The sequence below is a fragment of the Calypte anna genome, chromosome Z (assembly GCF_003957555.1).
Source record: "Calypte anna isolate BGI_N300 chromosome Z, bCalAnn1_v1.p, whole genome shotgun sequence".
NCBI classification, from domain to species: Eukaryota; Metazoa; Chordata; class Aves; order Apodiformes; family Trochilidae; genus Calypte; species Calypte anna.
Window position 1 is genome coordinate 43018661 of NC_044274.1, and position 26024 is coordinate 43044684.

The 26024-nt window shown below is 38.2% G+C and overlaps 1 protein-coding gene across 7 annotated transcripts in view; it reads left to right on the forward strand.

Moving 5' to 3' along the window:
- Positions 1-16266, forward strand: part of NFIB (nuclear factor I B) — a 165345-nt gene extending 149079 nt beyond the window's left edge. For 5 of the 7 annotated variants that reach the window (XM_008496217.2, XM_008496215.2, XM_008496216.2 and 2 more), the window contains 2 exons: positions 2796-2884; positions 14409-16266. In XM_008496217.2, coding sequence (XP_008494439.1) covers positions 2796-2884; positions 14409-14538 — 219 coding nt within the window. In that variant the 3' untranslated portion in view covers positions 14539-16266. The remainder of the gene's footprint in view (positions 1-2795; positions 2885-14408) is intronic. The other 2 variants (XM_008496218.2, XM_030466739.1) reach the window with 2 other exon arrangements.
- The last annotated feature ends 9758 nt before the right edge of the window (positions 16267-26024 follow it).

The window sequence follows — 26024 nt, forward strand, 5'->3', positions numbered from 1 at the left end:
TTCTCCCTTTCATGTATCTCAGAGAAGAGCTCTCTTAGCTGGTTTCCTGTGGATGAGTAAATGTGCCTTCTTGTCTCCAGATAACACCTCTGTGTGACTTTAGATGTCATTCAAGTTACTCTCAGGATTATTAGTACTCAGAAAGCTTTCAACATCATATAGCACTCAAAATACTGTAATGAAGTGCCATACATCCTTCCAAAGCTCATGTCAGGTCTGTGCCTTCCGGCTTTCTCTGTTGAGCTGCCTGGACTTCCTCGAAGGGCAGCATTCCCACTGCTGCTGCAGATCTCTTCTCATAGAGCACCTTTAACTTTCTCTAGCCTTTTTACCCAGAAAGCACTCATCATATGTAAGGGAAGCAGATGGGGACTTTGAAAATGGTACTTCTACATATTTCAGAAGTATATTTATAAGTCTTAGACATTCTGATCTCCAAGGAAGACTGATTTGGGAGAGGAAATTTTATGTGAGGGTGGAAAACCCCCCACATTTTTCTGACAAGTCAGTTTTTAAAAACAATGTGAGGCTGCTGAGGAATGTGGCACAGCAGTTTTTAACATTAGGAAGGTGATTTTCAGCACATCAGGTGCAGTCCTGGGCTTATCAGAGAACCTCTTCTCAGGAAGTCAGTTCAAGTGTTGTTTGTACTGCAAGTATGGCATGGTTGGTGCAGTGAACAGCACTACAGCTTACACTAAATGTAGGTCTAGTGTAGCATGATCTTCAAATACATGTGCATGCATGTAAAACGCACATGTTCTGTTATTACCATTACAATTTTTACATGTTGTTACGATCCATAACACGTGTTTGCTGTGAGTTATTTATCAGTGTGTAATGTGGAGTGTGTCATAACTAACATTTATGAAGCGGGCTTGGAAAGCTCTGTTTGGAGCTTCCTTAATGATAAATTTAACTATTAGCTGCACATATGGAAAATTTTCATGCAGGCTGTGGGAAGAATACAATGATTTTGAGAAGAAACTGATTTACTAAGATGTAGTATATCAGCCCTTTATTGATCTTCCGAAATGGCAAGTGCAGTCAGGTTCTATAGCAAGCTAAGTGCTTGCAAGACTTTTGAGCTAGACCTAAGAGCGTAAAATCATTTGGTAACACTAAGTTTGTGATGTTAGTGTATTTTATCATTCTAATCAGCCAAAGGGCTCTTATTCATAGACACTATATTTTGTGAAAGAAGAAAAAGGAGGGGGATTAACCTTTCAGTCATGTTTCAGCTGGAAATGAGCTTTTATAGACAAGTTATAAAGCTTTAAAATATGCATCTGTATTGAAGATGGTAACATTATTAAGAATTGTAGCAGAAATATATCAACTGTATGTTAAGTAAATGTACTGACATAATTTACTAGATCTTCAATATTAAAATCAGGCTTACAATACTGTTTTATATAATGACTAAATCAAATATTTAAGTACCACTTTCTTTGAACATATTTAATGTATTATTCACAGTTACTTCTAGCAAACTTTTTGACTTTGTGTTTCCTTTTCTGGTTAATTTCATGTGGTTTAGTCATGTTTTTAATGGCCTTTAGAAGGTCTCTTGGAGTTCTTTAGATAACAAACAAGAAACAATCCCTATGAAAACATGAGAGACTTATATTTCCATTTCTCAGACCTTAACAGCAGGAAGCTTATGAGTCTAACAGTGAGGCAGGGTCAGGTTTGCAATATTGTCTTGTCCTCAGCATTCATATTTTTCAGGAAGACAGCAATTAATCGTGCTCCTGTGAAAACAGTTTATTGTAGTTTGTTTGCTGTAGCCTGCACTATCTAAAGAACATGAATACAGATAGAGAAATCTAAAATGCATTGAATGCAATTAAACTCGGCGACATTATCTTGAATTCAGAGTGCTGTATTATGTATAATGGTACAGCAGTTTATTGTACAGCATGACTATACAGAGGTTAAAATGTATGTTTTCTTCACATCACTGTTTTATACTTAAAAAAAGAAGTATATCTTTTCAATAAATCTGCTAACACTATAGGGCAGCTGTTAAATAAACAGATCTATAGAGGGTTGCTTGAGCAGTCCTGGAAGGCAGAACTGATGATCTGGGGATCTGGGAAGAGTTTATTTCAGCTAACATACAGTACATTCCTCTTTATATTAAAATGCAATAAAGTATGTTAAATGCTATTATTCTGAGTCTAAAGCAAGATTAGATTATTTTATCACCTCTTGCTAAGTAAGGCCACTTTCAGTAACACTAGATTAATAAACCTCAATTACAAAACACCTTTACTCTTCCTAGATAGAAAGATAAGTTTGTTTAATTTGGGCAGATTTTCTATAAATTGCATGTCTTCTATGTTTCATGAAATGCATGCTACAAGAAACTGATTATATTTGACCTTTACTCATGACACATTATATAGAGCACTGCTTAGATAAAACAGTATTTTTATTTCCTTCTTTAAGTATCTCTCTATTGAATATTAACATTTCCTTTTATTCCAGCTCAGTTTGTAATCTAATAATGGCTAATTGCTATGTGCTAAACAATAGTTGCTCTTTTGTGCTTTATTAATAGAGGACCATATTAAAGAAGCATTATCTTAATCAAATCTATAGGCATTTATTTCTCGAAATAAGTTATTTTCTTTGTTTTTGTTTGTTGGGTTTTTGTTCTGTTTTTTAAAGTTACTTCTTGGGAAAATAAGGCTTTTGCCATGTACAGTACTAGTTTGCATGTGTTCATTTAAATACTAAAATCTGTAGTACTGCTCGATCATATCTGACTGCTAGGTTTCAATTGACAGCTGAGAATTTGTGACTGGACCATGAATCAAAACGGCAGGCATTTATACCCCAGTGCCAGTGAGGATACATTGGGAATTACTTGGCAAAGGTAACATTTTAATTATTTCCACCCCTACACCACCTCTAAAAAGTTGTATTGATCTACGGTGTCTGTTTTAGTAGGCCTCCAGAGGAAAATGTGACGGCATTTGATCAAAACACGCATGTAACATTTCTCCCATACACATTCAGATTACTTTTAGTGTAAGATGAATTTAGAAACTAAATTAATTAAGCACCTGGAATGACAATGCTGTGCTGTCAAATGCAAAGGATTTGTAAATTTAAGGCAATACATGATGTTAGGCTTTAAAAATGTCATTTTCAGAATTAAAGGTCGTATTTTGGGGGGCTTAGTGATTAATATGAAGAAAATGGTACTATTAGAGATATAGATGAGTATAATAATAATTGAGGTGGCGGTTGTTTTCAGATAATGAATAAACATACTATTCAAAGAAACTTTTCTTACTAGTCACCTGGTATATGTTAGGTCACTAGCATTTACATGAAGGTAAGATATAAACCCATTCTATTTATCCATGGCAGTACAGAATAATTAGGAATTACCCAAGTTTATTTTTATATGAGAAAAAGCAAGCACAATAAAAACTGTTAACTTTTTATGTGATTAGCTTCTACATCTCTCAGTAAGTAATGAATTTTTGTAACAGCAGAGGTGTGTGTGTCTAAATAGGTGTGTAAAAATTTGGCATAATTGTGATACACCAGTTTGTCACCTCTTTCAGGTTCAGGATTATCTGCAACACTCAACAATTAATGGGGTCTGTACACTTAAAGCCTATGGGTTGGGAGCCTGCCAGATGAAGTATTAGCTACTGACTCTTGAAAAAAATTTAAATACTTGTTAGACATTTGTGTGCTCATGAGAGTGTACATACTTCTGAATAGCTTGTGTAAGTATGAGTGTGAGTGTGTATATATATTCTGTACAAAATGCCTTTTGAAGAATTGCATTTTATGATGAATTGCTGGAAGACTTGGGACTTCTGAATATCAGCTTGGAATGATAATTATGGAATTTGAAAATCGTTGCTCTTTAGAAATCTCAAGTTTAAATATCTTGAATAGTTCTATTTTACTTTTCCTTTCTTCAAATTTTCTGAAATAATATTTAAAATCTGGAAGACTTGTGGTGGAAAAGTAAGGTGTTGTCATTCATTTCCTTATAGATTAAATGGTGCAATGGAAAATTAGCTAATGGATTCACCTCATCTCCTCAAGGGCTGTGATTCACATTATAAATCCCCATCATGCAGTAATTGCCACAGTTTTCAATGTACTGCCAAGAGTGAATCCAAACTGAGCTAGATTAGCACGCAGGGGGTGATTTATTCTCCCAGTACAATGAGTGTTGCTTTTCCAGGGCATTGACATGCATTAGGAAATTATATTGCAACTGCCAATCTAGGCATATCTTTGAATGCTTTTAATCAGTCATCACTCAATCCCCCTTTAAAGCAATGACATTTTATTCTGGCTGATGCACTGTCCACATGTATGTTGAATTCTGTATTTAAGTACACAGCACACAAGACTGCTTTTTAAGTCACTCCCAAAGTGCTGCCTGCCACTTTGACCCTAACACTTCAACCCTACCAGTGTACAAAATCATAGAATCATAGAATTGTGTTGGAAGGGACCTTGAAGATCATCTAGTTCCAAATCCCCTTCATAGGCAGTGACACATCCCACTAGAACAGATTGCTCCAAGCCCTATCCAGCCCAACCTTGTAGCAGGAGGAGCCATTCTTGCTCCTGAAGCTCGACGAGCTGCTGGTCTCTTCCAGGACTCCAGCCACCACACAGCGCTTCCAGGGTAGAAGTATAGTGGGAAGAGCCTTTCTTGCTCCAGAGGCTCGATGAGCTGCTGGCCTCTCCATGCCTCGCACCAGAGTGAGCTGAGGTTTTCTCTGTGGGTCTGTGTCCCACCTTTATTGGCCCCCTGGTCTTGCTCATGCCCAATAGGGGCCTGTCCTAATCAGGCACAGGTGGACTCACACCCACTCACTGGCAATTCGAGGCACCTGGTTTATCTCGTTTCTCTACATTTCCCCCTTTTTTTTCTTTTTTTTTCTTAAAGCTTTCCCGGTTTGCCCTAGCTTACAGGCATTTTAACACTGATTAGAGAATACAGACATACAGGATTTTTACACACAGGATACAGACATACAGGATTTTTCTTCTGGCCCCGCGGGACACTCAGCTAAGAGCATCGAGGGGGCGCCGAGTACAGGATTTTTACACAAACATTTACTGACACAGAACACACAACAGGATTTTTAGAAATACACTTATAACTTACGGGTTTTAACCCTAGCTTCTCAGGCAACCGTTCAATGTCAGCCCAGGCACTTTTTCACAAAGTCTTTACCTTTCCGACTTGAGTTGTTCTTCTCCCTCCTGTATCTGCTCTTCTCTTGGCTTCCCTCTGCTCAGGGGCTTCCAAAGAGAGAATCCTTATCTTGGCTTCCCTTTGCTCAGGGGTTTCCAAAGAGGTTTCTGGTTCCTCCGTGGGATCCCATACTTTTATTTTACTTTTATTTTTTTTTTCCTCCGTGGGATTCCATACCATGGGATTCCATCCTCCTGGCTTCCCTCTGCTCAGGGGTTTCCAAAGAGAGAATCCTTATCTCGGCTTCCCTCTGTTCAGGGGTTTCCAATCCAAAGAGCTTGATACCTTTCAAGGAGAGTGTTAGCCCAGGCATTTTTTCAAATCAGGGAGAATGTTCCTGTTGCCAGCTCTTCACAAGTTGCCCGCATTCTCCACCAAATGTAGCAGGAGGAGCCATTCTTGCTCCTGAAGCTCGACGAGCTGCTGGTCTCTTCCAGGACTCCAGCCACCACACAGCGCTTCCAGGGTAGAAGTGTAGCGGGAAGAGCCTTTCTTGCTCCAGAGGCTCGATGAGCTGCTGACCTCTCCATGCCTCGCACCAGAGTGAGCTGAGGTCCTCTCTGTGGGTCTGTGTCCCACCTTTATTGGCCCCCTGATCTTGCTCATGCCCAATAGGGGCCTGTCCTAATCAGGCACAGGTGGACTCACACCCACTCACTGGCAATTCGAGGCACCTGGTTTATCTCGTTTCTCTACACGACCTTGAATATTTCCAGGGATGTGGTATCCACAACTTCCCTAGGCAACCTGTGGCACTCATCCACAACCCTCACATTAAATATTTTCTTCCTTGTAGTCTAAATCTCCCCTCTTCCAGTTTGAAGCCACTCCCCCTCATCCTATTGCTACACACCCCGGCAAAAAGTTCCTCTCCAGCTTTCCTGTAGACCCTTTTCAGGAACTGGAAGGCCACTAAAAGGTTTCCACAGGGCCCTGTTTTCTGCAGACTGAACCACGTCAACTCTCTCATCCTGTCCTCAAAGGATGCTCCAGCCCTCTGAGCATCCTCATGGCCCTCTGCTGGACTCAAACCAAAGTGTTGTCAGATGCACTTGGGCAAAATTCTGCCATGGCATCTCTTTCAAAGCAGGCACATGCTATGTTTACTTGGCCTTGAATTAAGCCTTGGAGGACAAAGAAACACTTCTCCCTGCATAGATTGCTTTTAGAATTTGGGTTTTAGAATACAGAATTCTTAAATCCAAGGTAGGTGAGGATTTAAGAGAAGTAATTCCTGTGCAAACTAAGAGGAAGTGAATCCTTTTAACACTGAAATTTATGCTAAAAAAAGAACTTACTGCAAAAGGAGTTGCTGTACGTTGGCAAAGAGAAATGTACTCCAGTCCAGACAGTCAAATTTTCCCCTGCAAAATGACCTAATAAATGTATGATTGGTGTGATTTCCTCAAGTCTGAAGTTCTCATTTTGATGATATATTATCTGATTTTTTAAAGCAGGCTTTTGTGGTTATTTTAAGTATACTGATTTTTCAGAAATATCTTTGACCTCGGAATGGCAAAAAAGTTGGCAGTCAATCAATGTTAGCTGTCCTGTCTTTACAGAAATAGGGTAGCGGAGATGACCAATGCGAAAGTTTCCTTATGGACATTGTAGGTAAATCACATCCTGGGGACTTGCAGAGAATGAATAATGATAAAAACTCTTGTTATTTCTGTGTTCTTTCTCTTATTAATAGATGGCTGTCATACCTGATGGTAGATATGACATGTAAATGACACGACACATAAATTCCAAAATATGTTTTCTGAGCTTATGTTTCCTCGTTAATTTATATATGTGTTGGCATTTAAACTCTGAGGCAGAACATTACAGAAATGGTCCAATTTTAATTTAAAAAATTTTTTTGAAAATTGGAAATTCAAGCAATGTTTAAGTACATCTACAGAATTAAGTTCTCAAATACTTCTAAGATAATTTAGGTAATTTTTTTTCTTTATTTTTGCTGTACATAGAAAGAAGATACTCAGAATTATCATAAAAAACCAAGTTTTTTTCATAACCACAATTCTTTGGTAATGACTGCTTTCCTAGAGACAGAAGGTGAGAGGAAGCCATGAAACTATGCAAAGCTCAATTAGGAAAATACAGTCTCAGTCATTACATGAGAGCTAGAGCACATGCAACGAGAGCAAGAAAAAAAGTGTTTGTGTATAAATCTGATAACATGGGCTTGAGCCTCAGTCTTAGCTACTCATTTGGCCAGCTCCACTAGGACCATTCAAAAAAGCCATCATGATGGGCATGTTGAATATTGTCAACAGACTGTAAGCAAATTTTCATTGCTGCAGCTCACATTTTAACTCAGTTATTGTATTTTTATTCCCAAATATTGTTATTTACATTATTTTTAAAAATCTTCCAATATTAGTGTTCCAGGGTAACTATTACTTTAACGTTAGGTTTACACTACTCAGGCAAATGCACTACCTTAGCATTTTCTCCTCATGGTTTGTTACCTTAACACACAATGATACAGTACAGCAGCTGGTTTGTTTCTGGAGATGTTGAGAGGAGATTTGTTCTCAGAGTGCTGAATTTCTGTCTCAACTCTAGCTGTAGGGGTGTTCAGCTTTTCCAAGAATAACTGTTTTCCCCCAGCACCAAGCTGGGCTTATGATAACAGTGCTGATAAAGCAATCAAGAGGGATAATCTCTGATTTGTGAAAGAAGTAGGGAGACAGAATACGTGTAGATTGCTTTTGTAGCGCAGCACCTTGTGTGTGTTTGGTTTAGAGAAAACACTTTTAAGTAACATCAGCATTTCTGTGACAAGAACATTTTGGCAAATGCAGACACCTGTTAGAGCAATGGTTCATACCCTCTGCCCCCTGCTGCCTCAGCCCCCTTGGGCAATGTTTTGAAGTAGAAGTATCAATTCATTATAATTTAAGAACAAAACCACTGAAGTATCCTGATTGTAAAAATATTCGTAGAAAGAAAATCTAATTATTTCTAGTCCTTATCAATTTCAGTTGCTAACTCTTAAGAGTTTTGTCCAACTCTGTAAAGCAAGAAGATGTGCAGACCATTATGTTTCCTCTTCATCTAGGCAAACATCTTCAGAACACTTCCTAAAGAAATTAATTGTATTCAAACCAGGCTTGCATGCTGCCATCCCACAGGAAATGGGTCAGCAATCCATTAAGATGCCATTAGATAATCTAATTTGGAGCTTAATCTCTAAATTAACCATGCTCCATACTTGAAGCTTACTTGAGAGAAAGAAAAAAAGTTTATGTTTGAATCGATAGGGGAGCCGAAGCGTGAAGAAGGCTGTTTGTTTTTTCTGTAGCTGTGGTCACGTCTCAAGCCGTCTGGTAACCAGGAGAAACCAGACATGATGTAATTCCAGATTGAACTTGAACTTCAGGGACTTAGAATGGGGGAACAATGGACCATAGGAATCAATAACGTCCATTTTCCACATGATTATGTTTGGAGCTTTAAGTTAACCTTTATGGGAGAAGCGGCAAGAACTGCAGTGTGACTGAAATGATTGAGATGATCCAGAAACAAGATGTTAAAGTAAAGAAAACAGCTTCAGTAATATTTTCTGAGCAGTGCTGTGGATTCCAGCAGGATTAGGAAAGTTCCCGCTCTGCAGCAAGCTGGTTGCCTGTTCTGAGCACTCTTTGTTCACTTAGGTAGGACAAACTTAATCTTATGTTTCCTGTCAGATGATTTTTGGCAGCACTGCTAGAGAAGGAGGAGCATATTACAGAGAAATCCCAAGTGTAAACTGTATCTTTAACCCCTTGGTTACTCCAGTTCCCTACTTTTTAATCATCTTACTGGCAGTTGTTTCTTTTGAATTATTAAATTAAGCATTTTGTTTTTTGGGGTTTCCTTTTGGTGCAGTTAGGATTATCTGCATTATTATTTACTCATGCTTTTACTTTACAGGTTAAGACTGGAAATGGTAATTGGGGACAAAAGAAGTGTAGATGCAGAAAGTAAAGAGTAATCTTTTCCACAGGTGACCCTGTGGTCTCTGGTAGCCTTAGCCTATGTCCTCTGTGGTTTGGCTCTATGGGAGGCAGCTCTCCACCTGTTTATATCTGTGCTAGTGCATATTTGCAGACCTCCTTTAGCCCTGTCCCTGCACGAAACCCTCATGCATGCACAGAGTACAGAGCATAGAGCATAGCATGGACATGCATAATTTCTCTGAGTCCTTCCTCTGCTGTGGATTTTCTGTGTTAGTGATGCACTCTGTGGCCTCTTCCTTTACATACCTTGTTTTTTTGGTTACAACTGTCACAAAAAAGGGGTCTGCAGGGAATTAAAGGATCCTTACAGCAGAATTCCCTTTTCCCTTGTTTGAGCATAAATCAGTGCTAAATGTGTGATGTGCACTCACTAAACTATAGAAGTTGTCCTAAATTAAACCAAAATATACTTAATAGATCTCTTGAAATAATGGTCACCTTGGACGTGAAATTTGGCAGCTGTGTAACTACAGGTGCCAGCTCAGAATTGTAACAGAAGTACCACATTAAGTAGATGCCAGAGGGATAGCTTTCTGCTGGCAGAAACACCAGTGGGAATTTAGCCAGGGCACTGAGGCTGGCACAGTTGTGTTTCCAAAGTTCATGATTTTTACAATTTGGAATGGTAAAGTTTCTTACACTTTTGTGGCAGAGCACTTGCTTAGTACAAGATAGATGAATCTTGCTTGGTGACTCTTTAGTGTCACTTCTGTTGACATCAAAGGCATTTCTACCTTTTATGTCCAAAGACTTGACCTACCATGATTTGATCTACTTTGTCTAAGCTAGCATGTTCATGCATGGGGTGATAAGCTGCAAGAAGAAATACTGGTTTGGGTGTAGTTTATGAGTGGTGGGATGCTCTTACAGACTTCTGAAACTGTACTACAGAGAAAGTAGTAGCTGATGGAAAATAAGAATCTTAAAATACTTCAGGGTTAGTTGGGTCTGATTTAATTCAGTTTATATTGCATTTAGGTAATTGTTTAATGTTATTATGATCTTTATGTTATTATAACCTCCAAAGTGGACTGTATATACGTATAAAGTGAGTACTGTTTGCGGTCCATTCCAGTAATATTTTAATCAGAGGTTCTTAAAACAGCAATTACTATCTTTAAGAGGAAACTACGGCAGAAATCTTGATTAAATTAACATGTGAAAGCTGTAATGGAAACTGTAATGGGGCACATTAACCCTGTGAGATGCTTGCAGAATTTTCTTTTGCTATTCTATTACATTTAAACAGATAAGTACATTATACTTGCCATGGATAGAGAGGGAACTGATGACTTCATAACACACTTCATAGTCTAGTTAGGATGAGATAAAATTGTTTCTGGTAGTGAAAGGCATAAGGCTTCAGGAAGGTGGTTATGCAAGCCATGCTTGCTGTCACAAAGACTACAGGTCTGAGTCTCACAATGGTGCTTCTCATGCTGTTTGCTTCAAAACTTAACCTGAAACACATTTTTCTGGGTGTCACTTCCTATTGCAAGGGTTGGGCGTTTATGTTATAACATCTGATAGTGCAGGGCTCACCGATTTCCTCAGGAGCAGTGAGCTGGAGAGTAGGGTAGACCTGCTTGATTCCACTCATACATAAAAAGCTGAAGGAGGTCATGCCCATAATGGGCAAAGGGACATCTTACTAACTTCTGCAAGGAGAACCCTCTTGCGTGCACCTGTTAAGGTGCTTAGTGAACAGAGACAGAACATTGCCCTGCTTTTGTGAAACTGACATCTGGAAGTTTACCTGGGACTTATGCAAGCTGCTGTGGTAAAGCGAAAGGTATTTTCCCCTTTCCTTTTTCTCTGCTGTGGCCACCCATGTGGGCTCCCAGGCAGAGTTTGCCTTGCAGTCAGCAGTAGCTGGCACTTCTGCTGGCACACTCTGCAGAGACATCATAGATGGTTTCCATGGCAGAAGCTGAACTCCACAGTTGTCACAGAAGTCTGTTCAGGACAGGCTTGAGAAATCTGACAGGGGAATTCACTCTTCTGGGCTGCTGATATGGCTTGGCAGCATGTAGGAGCACTGGGGAGCTACAGGGTAGGGTGGGGCTCATATGGTAGCTGAAAGTTCCATGAAATTTACCATAAGGGTAATGGAGTCTTAGGGTATGTTGCATAGACAGCCATATAGAAACAGTTTAGCAGAGCTTGAGTTACCTTTTTTTTTTTTTTTTTTTTTTTTTTTTTTTTTTTTTGGTTATTCCTTGTACAAAAGCTGTTCTTAGAGCTTTGTGCTGTCATTAGTGCTATTATCACTACTAATATGATTTCATTCCTCTTTTGTCTGTGGAAAACACTTGGTGTGGTAGTATCAGGGTGGCCTGACACACAGTTAAATCAAGCTGCAATATGATAATGTTAGTTTCTGAAATGCAACTGGATCTTTGTCAAGCCTTGAAGGTCATGACTTAGGAAGTGCTAGCAAACAGAGAAGATGGCCTGTCCTTCCCAGCTGCCAGTAGGGTCAGCCCCTGTCTAGCCCATGCATCTGGATCAGGGACTTCAGCCCATCTTTAGAGTTGCCAGGGTGGTGGCTTTTCCAGCCACGTGGGTGGTCCACTGCTGGAACCATCTTTGCAGGGCTGCAGAAACTCCCGTGGGACCCACTCAGTGTTAGCGTGAGAGATTTGTTACTCATGGAGTATTCATAAGTAGCATTGACAAATTGGTTGCAGTCTGAGTCTTAGTCATGGTGGTAATATAACATCGTAGGTTAGAAAGGTTTAAACAAACACCTATATTAAATTTGTAGGTCATATGTCTGCAACAGGCCTGCTGTAATCATTAGAAGGTTGTCAACTTTAAAACAGAGGAAAAAGCCACATATATATGTATCTTAACTTCTGAGGTGCACTGTAAATCTTCAGAAAGATAACCTGGAAGCTGTGTATTTAGCCTTTGCAACAGTAATTGTTTAAATACTGTGTTGAGTCACAGAAAATTTATATTCTTTCAGATAGCATTCTGTTTTTTCTGAAGTCTCTAAACCTTGTAAATCCCAAGTAATAGGACAGCAAAGAACTGTGCACTGTAAAATGTATGTTCAGACAGATCCTAAGCAAACAAACCTGCTTTTTGTTTGTTTGTTTGTTTGATTATTTTTATTTTTTATTACTAGTTCCTATTTTTAAATATCCCTGTGCTTGGAAACAATTTGTGTTATGCCTGTTATTTCAGCATTTAGTTCCTAGAATCATTAAAGATCTAAAGAGAACAAAAAAAGCATTTTAAAACAAATTGTGAAGGAAGATGCAAACTAAGTTGAAAAAATTAAGCCTCTTAAATGAGGTTCTGGTATTGGTTTGGTTTTTTTTGTTTGTTTTTTTGTTTGTTTGGTTTTGGTTTTTTTGTTTGTTTGTTTTGGTTTGGTTTTTTTGTGAACATAAAATTCTCATCAGATCAGTTGACCTTCAAGAATATACTGAACTGGAAAAAAAAAATATCCTCCAAGTGAATAATATTTGTACTCCAGCCATTTAAAATACATTAAAGTATTAATAATTCTTACATTTTCTTGAAGATAAAAATTAGTCTTGGTCACTTCAGGGTTTGTCTATCACTGACACATGCAATTTTATTCACTTTTTTGTCTGTTTAAACAGATCACTAGAAATTAATTGCTAGGAATCAAGATAGCAAATTAACAGGTGTATAATGGTGAAGTTTACCACACAGGAGTAAACAACAGAAAATGCTTGTGTTATTTTTAACGTAAAAGACCTGAGAAACACCCCCCTGTTTTTCAAAAAATAAGTTGACCTCTTTCTTTAGTATTTCCAAATGAAATGTAGTAACTTCATACACTTTTCAAATAGATTGAAAGAGTCTGTTTTCCTGTTTACACCCATGCTGCAGAAGGAGCATCTGCTCATCCAGGGAGAGAGAAGTGCAGAGGCATGACCAAAGGCAAAGAAGGATGAAAACTTCCAGCATCTGTTCTCCACAAAACATATGCCGGAGGTTTTTGTCTGCAGATGTGTTGCCATGAAGCCTAGCAGCCTAATCCCAATTTGTATTCTCAAGTAAAGTGTTGTGTTTGTGGAAACACCTAGTGTGGATGGAGAAAAGCTGGATACCTCCAACTGTGTTTGCACGCTGTGTGTCCACTTATGGTATTAGTTGTTTGGGAGTGATTGCAGACATAATAACGCTGTTTTTCTTCTGAATAAATTTGACAAGATTTACTCTGAAGTCCATTAAGAAAAGGCTGCTTAGGGTCTGCTCTAGGTACTGAATAGGGACAGCTGAGGTCTCTATTTGAGTATCCATTTCGGAAATGCTGTTGGGTGAGGTACCTATTGCTAGTTGGTAAACATGTAAATGCCATTGGGACTTAAGCTCCTGAGTGACAAAGTGCTTCGAAATTATGACTTAAGTTCTGAAGTTATTGAACTGCCTTTGAAAATACTCTCTTCCTCAGACATTAGTCAAAATTTAAGGTACTTGCTGCTACCCTCGAATCACAGATACAGCTTGGCTGCAAGTGTTTAGATGATTCTGTTATTCTGTATCCCTTAAGCACTGATACCTCTTGGGTATTTTTTAATATTAAAGGTCCTCTGCCCCACGGGGCCCACTCACCTGGGATGGAGACAAGGTAATGTGGCAGGTTCTAAGAGAATAGTAATAGGTAAATGGCACATGAAGGTTAACCACGGATCCTTTACATTGTGTTCTGGAAAATAGCAACCCTGCATAATGTAGTGCATTTCAGCAGTTCTTAAATAACATCTGCACTGTCACTTGTATGGTGAAAATATGTCTGCTCTATATGTTTGTGTCTGAAATTTTTTTGAGCTTTCATAAACAAACAGGCCACTTAGTGTAAGACAGCAGTAATACTACTAACCACAAAGATGAATGCAACTATTTTTCTTTCACATAAATCATACTTCCACAGAGAAAACTCTGAAGTAGAATCTCCAGTAATACTGGCAAATTTGGTCTCTTATTATATCTTCAGTGCCATTAATACTGAAAGCCGTGTTTCGAATTTGTTGTGTTTTAATTTTTGCAACATGTCTAATTTATGGTTTTTGTTTCTTTTTTCTCTTTTTTTTTTTCTCTCTCTCTCTCTCACTTTTTTTTTTTTTTTCTCCTCTTTCCCCTTTTCCTTTTCCCCTTTTCTACAGTCCTGGTACCTGGGCTAGCTTGGTTCCTTTTCAAGTATCGAATAGGACACCGATCCTGCCGACAAATGTCCCAAATTATGGTTTGAACATAATTGGAGAGCCTTTCCTTCAAGCAGAAACAAGCAACTGAGGGAAAAAAATACTAAAAAAATAAATGCAAAATTAAAAAAAGAAAAATAAAGGAATCCAGGACGACAAAAGAAACTGAAGAAAGAAGCAAAAATAAGACCAGCAATTGCAGCTCTTACAATCACTAATTTACTTATGATTGAAACTGAAATGACATAAAAAGGGTCAATGATATTTCACTGATGGGTAGAATGCAGCCCCTGCGAAGTAGCCTTTGTTATATGAAGTCTGCTGGGAAATAGATGTTCTGTCTCTGACAATATATTTTAACTGACTTTCTAGATGCCTTAATATTTGCATGATAAGCTAGTTATATTGGTTTAGTATTCTTGTTGTTTACGCATGGGATCACTATTCCTGGCTATCTCACAGAACAAAGGCTAGGCAGCAGCAGCAGAGCTGCAGGAGGACAAGGGCCACGAACCACCATTTTCTCAACACTGATTTCTAAATGTTTTAAAAATAAGCTCTGTAGCCTTTAGTTATCAATATGGATTTATTAAACTTTGGCCCTTAATTCAGCCTTTTCTAGCGCGTTATGCAGTTTGAAGTTTTCAATCAGAATGAACACACAGGCTCTATGGAAGAAATGCCTCTTTGTAGGTAGAAGTGTTATCACCTTATGCAACAGTAAAAAAGGAAAAGAAAAAGTGAACATTTCCCCCACTAAAGAAACACTTACAGAGGCAAGTGCAATTTAAAAATAATATCTAAGGGGTCATCACTATAAGTCCTTCAGCCCTTGGACTCTAAATTGAGGGGATTAAAAATAGAAATAAAAATGACTTTGAACAAACTTCTTTTTCCCCTCAGTTTTTGAGGGCATTAAAAGGCATTAAACCAAGACAAATCATGTCCTTGAGAAAAAGAAATCAATGGAAACACAGCACTTATGTTGGTTTAGCTGCTGCCTCCACAGAGGGGTAGGATTTATTTATTTAAAGTTACTGGTTGCATCAAGAACCCATAGGGTTTAACATGTTTCTGTAAAACCTGCATCATAGAGACAAAGAGATAGGCAAATCCATGTCACAAGGGCAAAGCTTACCGTTTACAAACTGGTAATACCAGGATGGGGATATGTTATATTTAATTAATGCACTCTTAATGTAAGTGTAATTACAGGGTGCTGAAAACTTGCATGGTGCTTTCAGAAGTTAGCCTTGTTCAACACTTTTCACATATTGACAGAAATATAACGTGCATGGGCAGACATTTGCCTCTATGTCTCTTTAAAAAATATAATTAAAATACTCTTTCCAGTAATCCTAATTTGCACGAAGATATAATGTCCACATTACGTGCCTTGCCTTGAAATCTAAAAAATGGAAAAAAACAAAAAAAGAAAAAAACACAAAAAAATTGACATCACTACACTTGTTTTGCTGCATTTATTATCATTTTAAACCTTACCATTTTTATGACAAAATATTTTGTACTCCAGATGGGAAATAGTGACATCACGGATTTTTTAGACAGTTATACCTTTATCTCACATTTATAAAGCATATCATGGCTGTGTATAGTTGCCGCTTAAAAATTGTAATCGACCAGCAATATTTTCAGTATTTTGGTGTTTTTTCTATTAACCTTTCATGTTTTTCATCTTCCAATTAATATTGGGGGGAGGGGATACAAATTTATACGAATTATGCAATACCAAGTTTTGCCTATGTAGGTAGTGCTTTTAGCTGTATTGGTTATTATAGGTAAGAACACAGACTTAAAACGAAAAAAAAAAAAAAAAAAAAAGAAAAGAAGAAGAAAAAAAAATAATGTATGCTTTTTTTTGTTTGTTTTAATTGACCAAAGTGGGTACTGCTATTTTTGCAGTGTGCAGATGAGGTCCTTTTCTGTACTGAGAGGTGGATAGGGGATTTTTTTTTATACATACATATATATATATTCTGGGGTGGGTGGGGAGGATTTTTAACACTTTACAGTGTAGCTGTGAAGCAGTGCACCCTTAGCCAGGCAAGGGCTGCAAAGCGACTGTTCTGCCTACTGTGACAAACTTCCAAATCGGTTCCCTCTTTTTAACTTCCCACCTGGGGTGCAAGCTGAAATCATTTCTGGATTTAAAAAATAAATAATTAATTCTGTTGGAGGCAGACTTGACTTGAGGATTTTTTTTTTTTTTGCAAGTTTGATTTTTTCTTTTTTTTTCTTTTTTTTTTCTTTTTCTTTTTTTTTTTCTTGAGAAAGAGAGAGAGAGAGAGAGAGAGAGAGAAGGAGGTCAGGACCTACAGTGGGATGAAATCTTTTCCATTCTGGCAAAGGTAGTGCATCCTAAAGTGTTCACATTAGAAAATGTTTTTAGCTCAGAATGACAAAGACATTTGCTTTGTCTAGGAAATGCATGTAGAAGGCCAGAATCTTCGCTGGCAGAATTCCACCTCAACTCTGCATTTGCTCCTGCAGAGAATTTCCCTCCCTTAGTCTGCTTGACTGGAAAATGTTACTTTTTTTTCTTTCTTCTTTTTTTTTTTTTTTTTTCTCTGTATCAAAACATTTTTTCCCCAACTTTGTTAATTCACAGCATCTGAATAACAGGTTTTGCCTGCTGTGTCAGAGGTTTGCACTGTCTTCTCGTGAAGCAGGTCAGATGGAGAGCTCTGGGTTGTAATAGGGAATGAGTGCACAGTATTAGACTATGATGTATGTAGAAGTGGATTTCCAGTGAAGCCACATTTTGTAGGCCAGTAGTGTGCCTGTTGCTGAAGACCTCTTACACACCAGGTATAGGTCAACACAGAGTGAATTTTTCTTACAAGCACATCCTTTTCTTAGGGTGCAAGCACAGGAGAGCACACACATGTAGAAATGGGATAGCTCAATGGGAAAGCTTATCCCCTTGAAGTACCTGTGTCTGCTTTTTGCAGGTCTTGCAGCCATCGAGGTGCTGCTCCAAATGATGGGCACAGCAGATTCAGCCACTTGTGTCTGTGGTAAGCTTATGGTGACTAGCAAGCTGTGGTGGTGCAACGTCCCCACGCCTTAAGCAGGCCCCGAATGGCTACAAAGTTGGCAGCTGTAGAAGAGCAAGATTTATCTATAGCTAAACTGAAAAAAAGAGAACCCGACTTAAAAAGATAAGACAACAAAGGAAGAGGAAAATCAACTTCATGTTGCTTTTTTTCTGAGCCCCATAATAAGTGAATTAATTAACTAGACACATGGGTACTGAGATTACCAAATGTACTAGAATCACCTAGAGTACACCTCAATCTCTGGCCTGATAAAGTAGGTGCTGTTCTTCCCAGTGCTACTGATACTGAACGGCTTGGGAGCAGAGGGGCTATGGTGGAGAGATGTCCTTGATTATAGTTGTTAGCAAAGTGTTCCCCTTAAGCTCTTGATAGCACACCAGGACACAGCTGAAATAAATTCAGACTTCAAAGTGCAATAATTATGATTGCCCTTTGTAGGAAGATGGATGCCCTTAACAGAGCTTGTTTGTTATCTCTGGCCTCCTGTGTGAAAAAAAATGAGCTTACAGATGCAGTATTTTTAAAAGCAAACTCCTTCCATCCATGTGAATGAATTGGGTTATTAAGTGACTGTGGGTTTTTTCCCACCTGCTTCTCGCTCTCAAATAGAAAAGCCTGTTTGGAAGAAAATGAACTTCTCATTTATTGAAGGTGGGATATTTTTCTTTTTTGCTTTTTTTTGCTTTTTTGCTTTTTTTCCCCCCTTTGTTTTGTTTTTGGGTGTTTTTTGTTTTTTTGTTTTGTTTTGTTTTGCTTTTTTGTTATTTTTTGTATGTTTGTTTTGTTTTTTTAGCACATAGCAGTCAAGAGATGAAGATAGGTTTGTAGGACTGAGAACTCAAATCCAGTCTCTGGCCTCCTCCTTCACCAGGAAGTGTATTCTGACTAAATCGAGCCACCCCGTTCTATGTGCACTGTTCTGCCTTTATTAAGTTGCTTTGCAGCCCTGGCCTCACGGCTGTGCCACTGAAGTGTGTTTCCCCTGGAGTGACATGAACATTTGAGGCTTGACTATGGAAAAAAAAAAAAGGCAGTGAAGGAGACTGTACATAAAGACATGGCAAAAATATTAATTATAGCAATATAGTTGTGGGGTGATGTTCAGGTGGGCAGCTCCATTGAAAATATGTGAATGGATTTGTGAAGCTGCAAGTAGCGAGAAGAAAGGAGGATTTTCTGGATGAACCGCCTACCTTATAGACAGTAATTTGTACACTGTATAGTTTTGTTAAGAATTTTTTTTTAATTAAAGTACCCTTGTTTGTAAAGCTAACTTTTTAAAAATTATAATGGAAATACATGCCATTTCCATTTTTAAAGTAAACAAGAATATTCCTTGTTTGGAAACTGGACTTGGGTTAAAACTCTCCAGTTTCTTAATTTATGTATTAAAAAAAAAATCTGTCCATGTGAGGAGTTATTTCGCAGATTCCTGTGCTTGAAAAGCAGAGGTTACTAATCCTTTAAAAATATAAATGGAGAAAAGTTATATTTTATGAAGGTTATTTTGTTGTATTTAGTATTGGAAAAGTTGGTTTTCAGAGCATTTCAAAATGTTGGAAGCACCACTGTCTTTTTATTAGTATATATGGCCTTTAGAAAAAGTTTTTGTGATTGTTACATGATGGTATTTAAGATTAGGTTCACAGAGCAATTCAGGATAGGCAGAGAACTAAAACAGTACTTACGTCTCACATAGCTGTGTCCTCAGGGAGCAGAATTTTGGATTTGCAACTTGTAGCTTCATAAGGACTTAATGAAAGAGATTGCACAAGGACATACTCAGCTGTGACACCAGAGTGTGTTCTGTACCTAGATCTAAATTATATTTACTGTGTGAGATTATGAAGGCTGCAGAAGTTATCCCATATTTAGTGTACAGTATTCACTTTTAATGAAACAACTCCAATGTTGCTGGCAGTAAGGCCCCAAGCATGACATCCAATATCGTTTACGTGATCCTGTCAAGGTCTTTTGTTAACATTAACCAGCTGCATGCTCCTGGACTTTTTTTTTTTTTTAATTGGGTTTCTATAGAAAACTTAAAAAAAAAAACCAACCCAAACCAAGAAGAGTAAAATCATATGCAGGCTAATCAAGTTAAACAGGAAAAGCTCAAAGGTGAATGTTCTACTCCATGCTGAAGGAGCTGAAAACTGCCTCCTTCTTATTTGCACTTTCTGCTAGTTCCCCAGTTTTTTCTAATTCCTCAAAATTGTGTGGGTGTGGTGGAGCACTGCAGTTGGAGGATAACACGGACCACTGATTTTGCCCTTTAACCCTGCACAATGACCTTTGCATCAGCCAAACTTATTGCCATGACAACTCTTTGTACTGTTTCCATGCCACAGCTCTGTTGGTCACATTGTTAATAGTAAAGGGGACAAGTTGGAGACGGTCAATTTTTACATTTTTTGTTGCAATTTTTTCTTCAATGGTTGTAAGTAGTTTTTTGGTTTTTTTGTGGTTTTTTTGTTTAATGATGAAAGGGTTCACTAGTTATTACTCTTTAGAAATATCTGTGTGTTGCAGTTCAAATGTATGTTGACTTTGTGAAAGGGGCTTCAGTGCCACTAGCATCATAATATACTAGAATAAGCCTTTGAAACTTTTATTGCATGATACAGTAACAGTAAAACAAAAGGTGGCCTATATAAATGGAGAGCAGTGTAAGCTAGTGACACTAAAGCCAGTCTTTGTATTACTGTATTTTTGACAGAATGATTTTGAAAACTGTGCTACAGGGACTGATGTGGCAAATGTATCTCTATATGCAGAAGGAAGTTTTAAAGAAGTATGGCTTATTATGCATTCTTCATTGAGGGCATTGAAGTTGCATGGACTGATAAAAGTTGATGCAAAATGAGAAAGAAACAAAAACCAGCAAAATGTTTACCAAAAAACTCAAACAAATGAGCAGTGCCTGTTCAATTTCACAGTCTCTGTTGAGTTCAGTTGTAAATATGTTTCAGATAACATTTTCTTCAAAAAGAAAAAAAACCTTAAAAAAATCTCTACAACATTGTAGAATGTGAGGGGTTCCTCAGTCCCAGGCATAGGCTTCTCGAGAGCTGCATTATATTATGCCTTCATCAAGCTGTTAATTTGTGCTTATATCATATAGAACTTTAGTAAGCTGGGAAGAGGCACCCCATCTCAATGATATTTCTCTGAGAACAACTTTTGTAGGGCTGTGTGTTTCTTTAGATACATTTAGTACAACTGTAGGTGACAAGTAGTCAGTTATTGCTTGCTAGCTACACACCAGGGTTGATCCATTTTAAAACTTTTGGCATTTTTCCCCATACTGTAGGCCATAAATCCTGAAGGTTACATTTTAATTAAAAAGGAGGTGCGTGCACAGTCTTTGTGTAATGAACCTTCACTAGTAGGGTGCATTACAGTACAGCTACTTAATTTTGGAACTAGGGCCCTCTGGCATTAGACCTGTTTTTATCCTGAGTGTTAACAAAGGTTTTTATTGTGCCTGGTTGGAGGATAATAATGTTCTTTTTGGTACTTTTTTTTTTGTAGGTTACAAATGAACTCAACTGCCACAAGTTTTAAACTGGTGTAAATCAAGCTTGACTTAATGTGATTGTTACTGTTATATCCAGCCTATACTGCTAGCAGCTGCTCATACTGCAGTCAATTACTGGAAGCGGATATATTTCCTATGCAAAAACTGTTTAAACAATAAAAATGAGCTATGCTACAGATTCTGGTCTTATGTTTTCTTTTCTATCTCTGAGCTGTAGTTAGTCGTATCTTAGAAATTAACCTTAAACCTTGTACCCTAATTCTGTGGCACAACTCACGGAGCTCTGTGTATACTTAGTTTAGATTTAATGTATTTGTTTGCATATATTTTGGCTTAGTGATTTCACTGAAAAAGAAGAGGAAAAAGAAGGAGGTATAATCAGCTCCACGGAAAAGTTTATATTTAGTTTTCATCATCATGTTTTATCAGTCCAAGTAATTGTACAGGTGACCTGAACTGCTTCTCCTCTGATGTAAGACTGAGCATGATAATGGAAGATCTCTGTTTTCTTTCAGTGTTACTGACTTGTGACAGAAAGCCAATCTTTGATTTCTTAAGAGCCTTCATGATAACATTTTCATTAAATAATGACAGCAAGATCCAGTCTTCCTCAAATTCTTCCTAGCTTTAGAAAGCTTTGTTTTAGTTCAGGGTCTTTGAACTGTACTGAAGAAGACTTTTTGCAGAAATATGCTTTTATATATATGGAATGTTTTGTTCACTTTGTGTTCCAGGAAATACATCGTTTTCTCCTTATACCTTTAGGAGTCTCTAAACCAGTAGCAACAAGCATAAATATGGTCAAGAGCTGACTGATCAAATTACAATGCGAAGACATAAACTGCTTATATAAAAATCCCCAAATTTTGGCCCACAGTGAAGCTAAGCAACTCTCCATCCACTTAGTTAAAAAGATTCTGCATGTTCTAGAGCATAAGATTTGTCCGGTTTCAATGATTCATGTGAAAAATATGAAATGGTTTGTTATTTTCCCTACTGGCTTGTTTACACAAAGACCCATTTGCTTATTAGGTTGACTGATTTTTCTGTGAAGGGCCCCTTGCTTTATGTGTGTCTCTCTAAAAAAAATTATCAGGCACTGAGAAGCTAAGAAATTTTACACATTTGTCCTGCTTTTGTTTTCTTGAACGATGTCTATTGGACATGATTTGAAGACTATATTAAGGACTCCAAAACTCCAGAAAACCTTTCTGCATAAGCCAGAGGTGCTTAAATTGAGTCCAGCTTCCCTTAGTGATAAGGAAGTTCCCTACTTTTCTAGCCACTCTGGACCCCACTGTAAAGCAGCCCACTGCTGTGTAAAGCACACCATAATTCCACAGTAGGCTTCCTACATGACTCTGTTCCTCCAGTACTTGCATGCCAGCTGTAGTGGCACTGGTGCCAATGGTTCAGGACAAAGAATGGCAGCTGCTCACACAGCCAATACGAGATCTAGGGCTCCAAAATCATACTTAAGCTATGCAATGTAGTAGCAAAGAACACCAAGATAAAAGCAGCAGAAAGGACGCTATGAAGAGACCTTGACTTGAAACTCCATGATGAGGGCATGCTGAGAAGGTAGAAGCTCCTGGTTGAGGCTTCCTGCTTTCCAATTTGCTAGGTTTTTGAGAAAAAAACAGACTTAACAATTCATGAACTGGTGCTCAATGCCTCTTTTTAAACTCCAGTGTTATTTTTGTGTGCGTCCTGGTTTAACCCCAGCCAGCAGCTAAGCCCCATGCAGCTGCTTGATGACTCCCCTGACAGTGGGATGGGGGAGATAATTGGAAGGGTGGAAGTGAGAAGACTCCTGTGTTGAGATAAAGGCAGTTTTACAGGTAAAACAAAAGATGCATGTGCAAGTAAAGCAACACAACGAATTCGTACTTGTGAGCCTGAGCCGGTGGGCATCTCTTTCCTTGGGCATGAAGGCACTGAGTGCTAGGGGACTCTTGTGAGTGTTTTGCTGCCAGAATCTGATTCATACCCATGAGGGTCTGTGAACAGAAAAAGGTTATTGACTGCTCACGACTGAACCAAGTTTTGGTTGTACCTTACTAGAGGTAAAAAAGGCTCATCGCTTCTATCCAGGTAACTCTCATGCCCTTTGTCACATTTCCACTTACAAGAGCAGCAGCCTTAGATCTTTTTCGGAAGGCAACTACAATATTATCTTATATATAGGGTATAAATGTTATCTCCAGGATTGGCAGAACTATGTCTACAGAGACTTGACAATGGAGAGCAATCTAAGGCAAACTGTTGGCATTGTTGGTTGAAATTTGACAGATGCATGCAGGATCTGACAAAGGAAACATGTTAGAAGAGCTATCCTGCTTCAGCCTTCACATCTTCACATCTTCAGAGCATCCACTGATTGTTTCTTCAAGGTCCTTACTGTTATGAAATCAGCCTCTATTACTGAAGGTGTTCTAGCATCTAGTCCTAAAGGTACTCACAAACATCGATAGACTGAGCTTCTGAGAGCTTCAAAGATCTTACCAAAGCTGTGCAAGGATTCAAGTGTTTTCTGAACTCACCTTATAAGGCATCAACAATTACTCACTATTCTGGTCCACTTTTCTTACTCTGTACAGAGTATTGACATATTCCCCAGACAAAGAACGGAGTGAACAAAGTTAGATGGTGTTAAGCTTCAGAAAATACAGAAAGTGATGATAACACCACCAGTCCTTCAACTCCAGCTTGACTTGCTGGTAGTCTCTCGCATACTGTTATATTTTACCTAAACAGAACCCACTGCTTAAATAGAAATCTACCTCTCTAGGAGGTGGATCTCATCTACTGCCCTTGATAGAAATCCCTCAGCTAATTTTTAACAAGATTTGGATCAAACTTACATTACTGGGAAGGTACCTTATTTTAGGTGAAGTTCCAGGTCTTAACATGTGCATTGGGTTTTCTTCACTAATGGAGGTGCCTTAGGGTGAAAGGAGGTGTTCAAAGCAGAACATAACTGTTTCTGCTTGCTAAGCTGGTGCTCACATCTGAAACAATGGTCTCCATTGACTATATTTAGCTGTACAGCAGGCTGCCAAACCCGCATACATTGCTGTGAGCAGACAAGCAAGGAAGTATGATACACAACAGGACTGGGGCAGGGATAAAAGCTTCATCTTCTCATAACTGGCAAGTCAAGCACTTCACCATTCTAAAGCTGGAACCATATCAACTGTAACCAGCTGTCTATTCAGTTTTCAAAAACTCTCTAATCAGATAATTACTGGTGTTTCAAGAAACAAACAGTACCCCCAGTTAGACCACTGAAATACCTCTGAATGCAATGGGGTCACCCAAGGGTAAGTGGGGGTTTTAAGCACTTTTCAGACATAATTCTGGTTGTAAAACACCTCTCTTCCAAATTATTTGACATTGAGATATTTCCCTCAATATATTTTTCTGCTGCAGCATATAGAAAAATGTCACAGTTACTTACAGTGTATTTGCTTCACAACCCAAAAACCTTGGACCTATGAAAACCCTCAGAGTTGAGAGCATTTTTCTGTTTCATGAAAAAAAAATACAAAGACAAGATTTTTTTTAAAGTAGCTTGATTTCTTTCTGCTCCTCTCCCCTTTTAAAATAATATGGTGTGGGAATTCAATTTGTACATAATTCCTAAAATACCTAATGTATGCTAGCTTGTTTTATCTTGAACAGGAGAGGAAGGCATACACCAAAATAGATATAAAGTACACTTAGTAAGAAGAAAGTAAACTAAATATAACATTATGCCTCCTCAAATCATCAAGTAAATTGTTTTAAGACTTTTTTGGGAGTACTGAGTAAGACAGAGCTCAGCACAGTGAGGAACTTCCTATTAATTTCCTGTAAAATATTCAGAACTGTATGTGATGTTGTATAACTTAGTTTGTCTACACCATGTGAACACAAATATGAGTACAAACTACCAGATTTTTCCTATGGCTAGAGGTACAGTGACTGACATATAGCATGTACATTGCTCCAGAGCCTTTCTGTTCCCACAGGATTTTGCATTTAGTGGCATTACTAGAATTAAATGGGTTAAGATTATTAATGAATCAGCTATATTGCCATGCAGGCTCAAACATATTGATTGTTTCTCAGAGCACTAAGCTTGCATTCATGTTGTGGTTTAGCACACAGTAGCCTGCCTTGAACTGAAATGACTTTTACTTATTTGTGTTCTGCCATGACACAAGCATTGCTTTTCTAAGCCAGCCAGTCAAACCAGTTTTCACTGTGAAATAACAAAGAAGTCTGTGATTACAATTCCATCAGCTTCCCTGCTGAGCCTATGCAAGTACTTCTTAAGATTTTTTTACTAACTTTGGAGAGTATTCAGGCTCTCCTGCAGCCACTTGTTTCATGCACCAGATTATCTTTATAGTGAGTTGTCTGGTGTATTATTTGGAGCTTTAGGTTTGTAGCATTTTTTTTTTTAATCCTCTTTCTCCTTACACTATTACTGCTCACTTTTATGTTCAGCACTTTCCCTCTTAGAGCCATGTATGTATTGTCCCTTATTAAAACAAAATACCTCTACCACTTAAATAAAAAAAACCCCACCCTTTAATAAAACAAACAACAAAACCCCCACTCTCTGTAGCCAGTATCATTTCAAAGCTCTTCTCAGAGACCATTGCAGTGAAATTTCCTGTTGATTTTTAGGTAAGTCTTCTAATTCTAAATCATCTGATACTCACTACCTGTGTTCATACTGATGTAGAATGCATTAATTGGAAAGATCTTTTTGCCTTGCCTTTCTTTCACCCCCCTTTGTTGATGATGTATGGCTTAGCCTGAGGGTACAGAAACACAGTTTGGTAGCAAGCAGAAACTTTTTTATGAGTTTGACACCAAATCACACCTGCCTGATCTGCCCCAATGACTCACATGTCCTTGGGGATCCTTGGGAAGAAAAGAGCACCTGTAAACAGTCAGCCCACA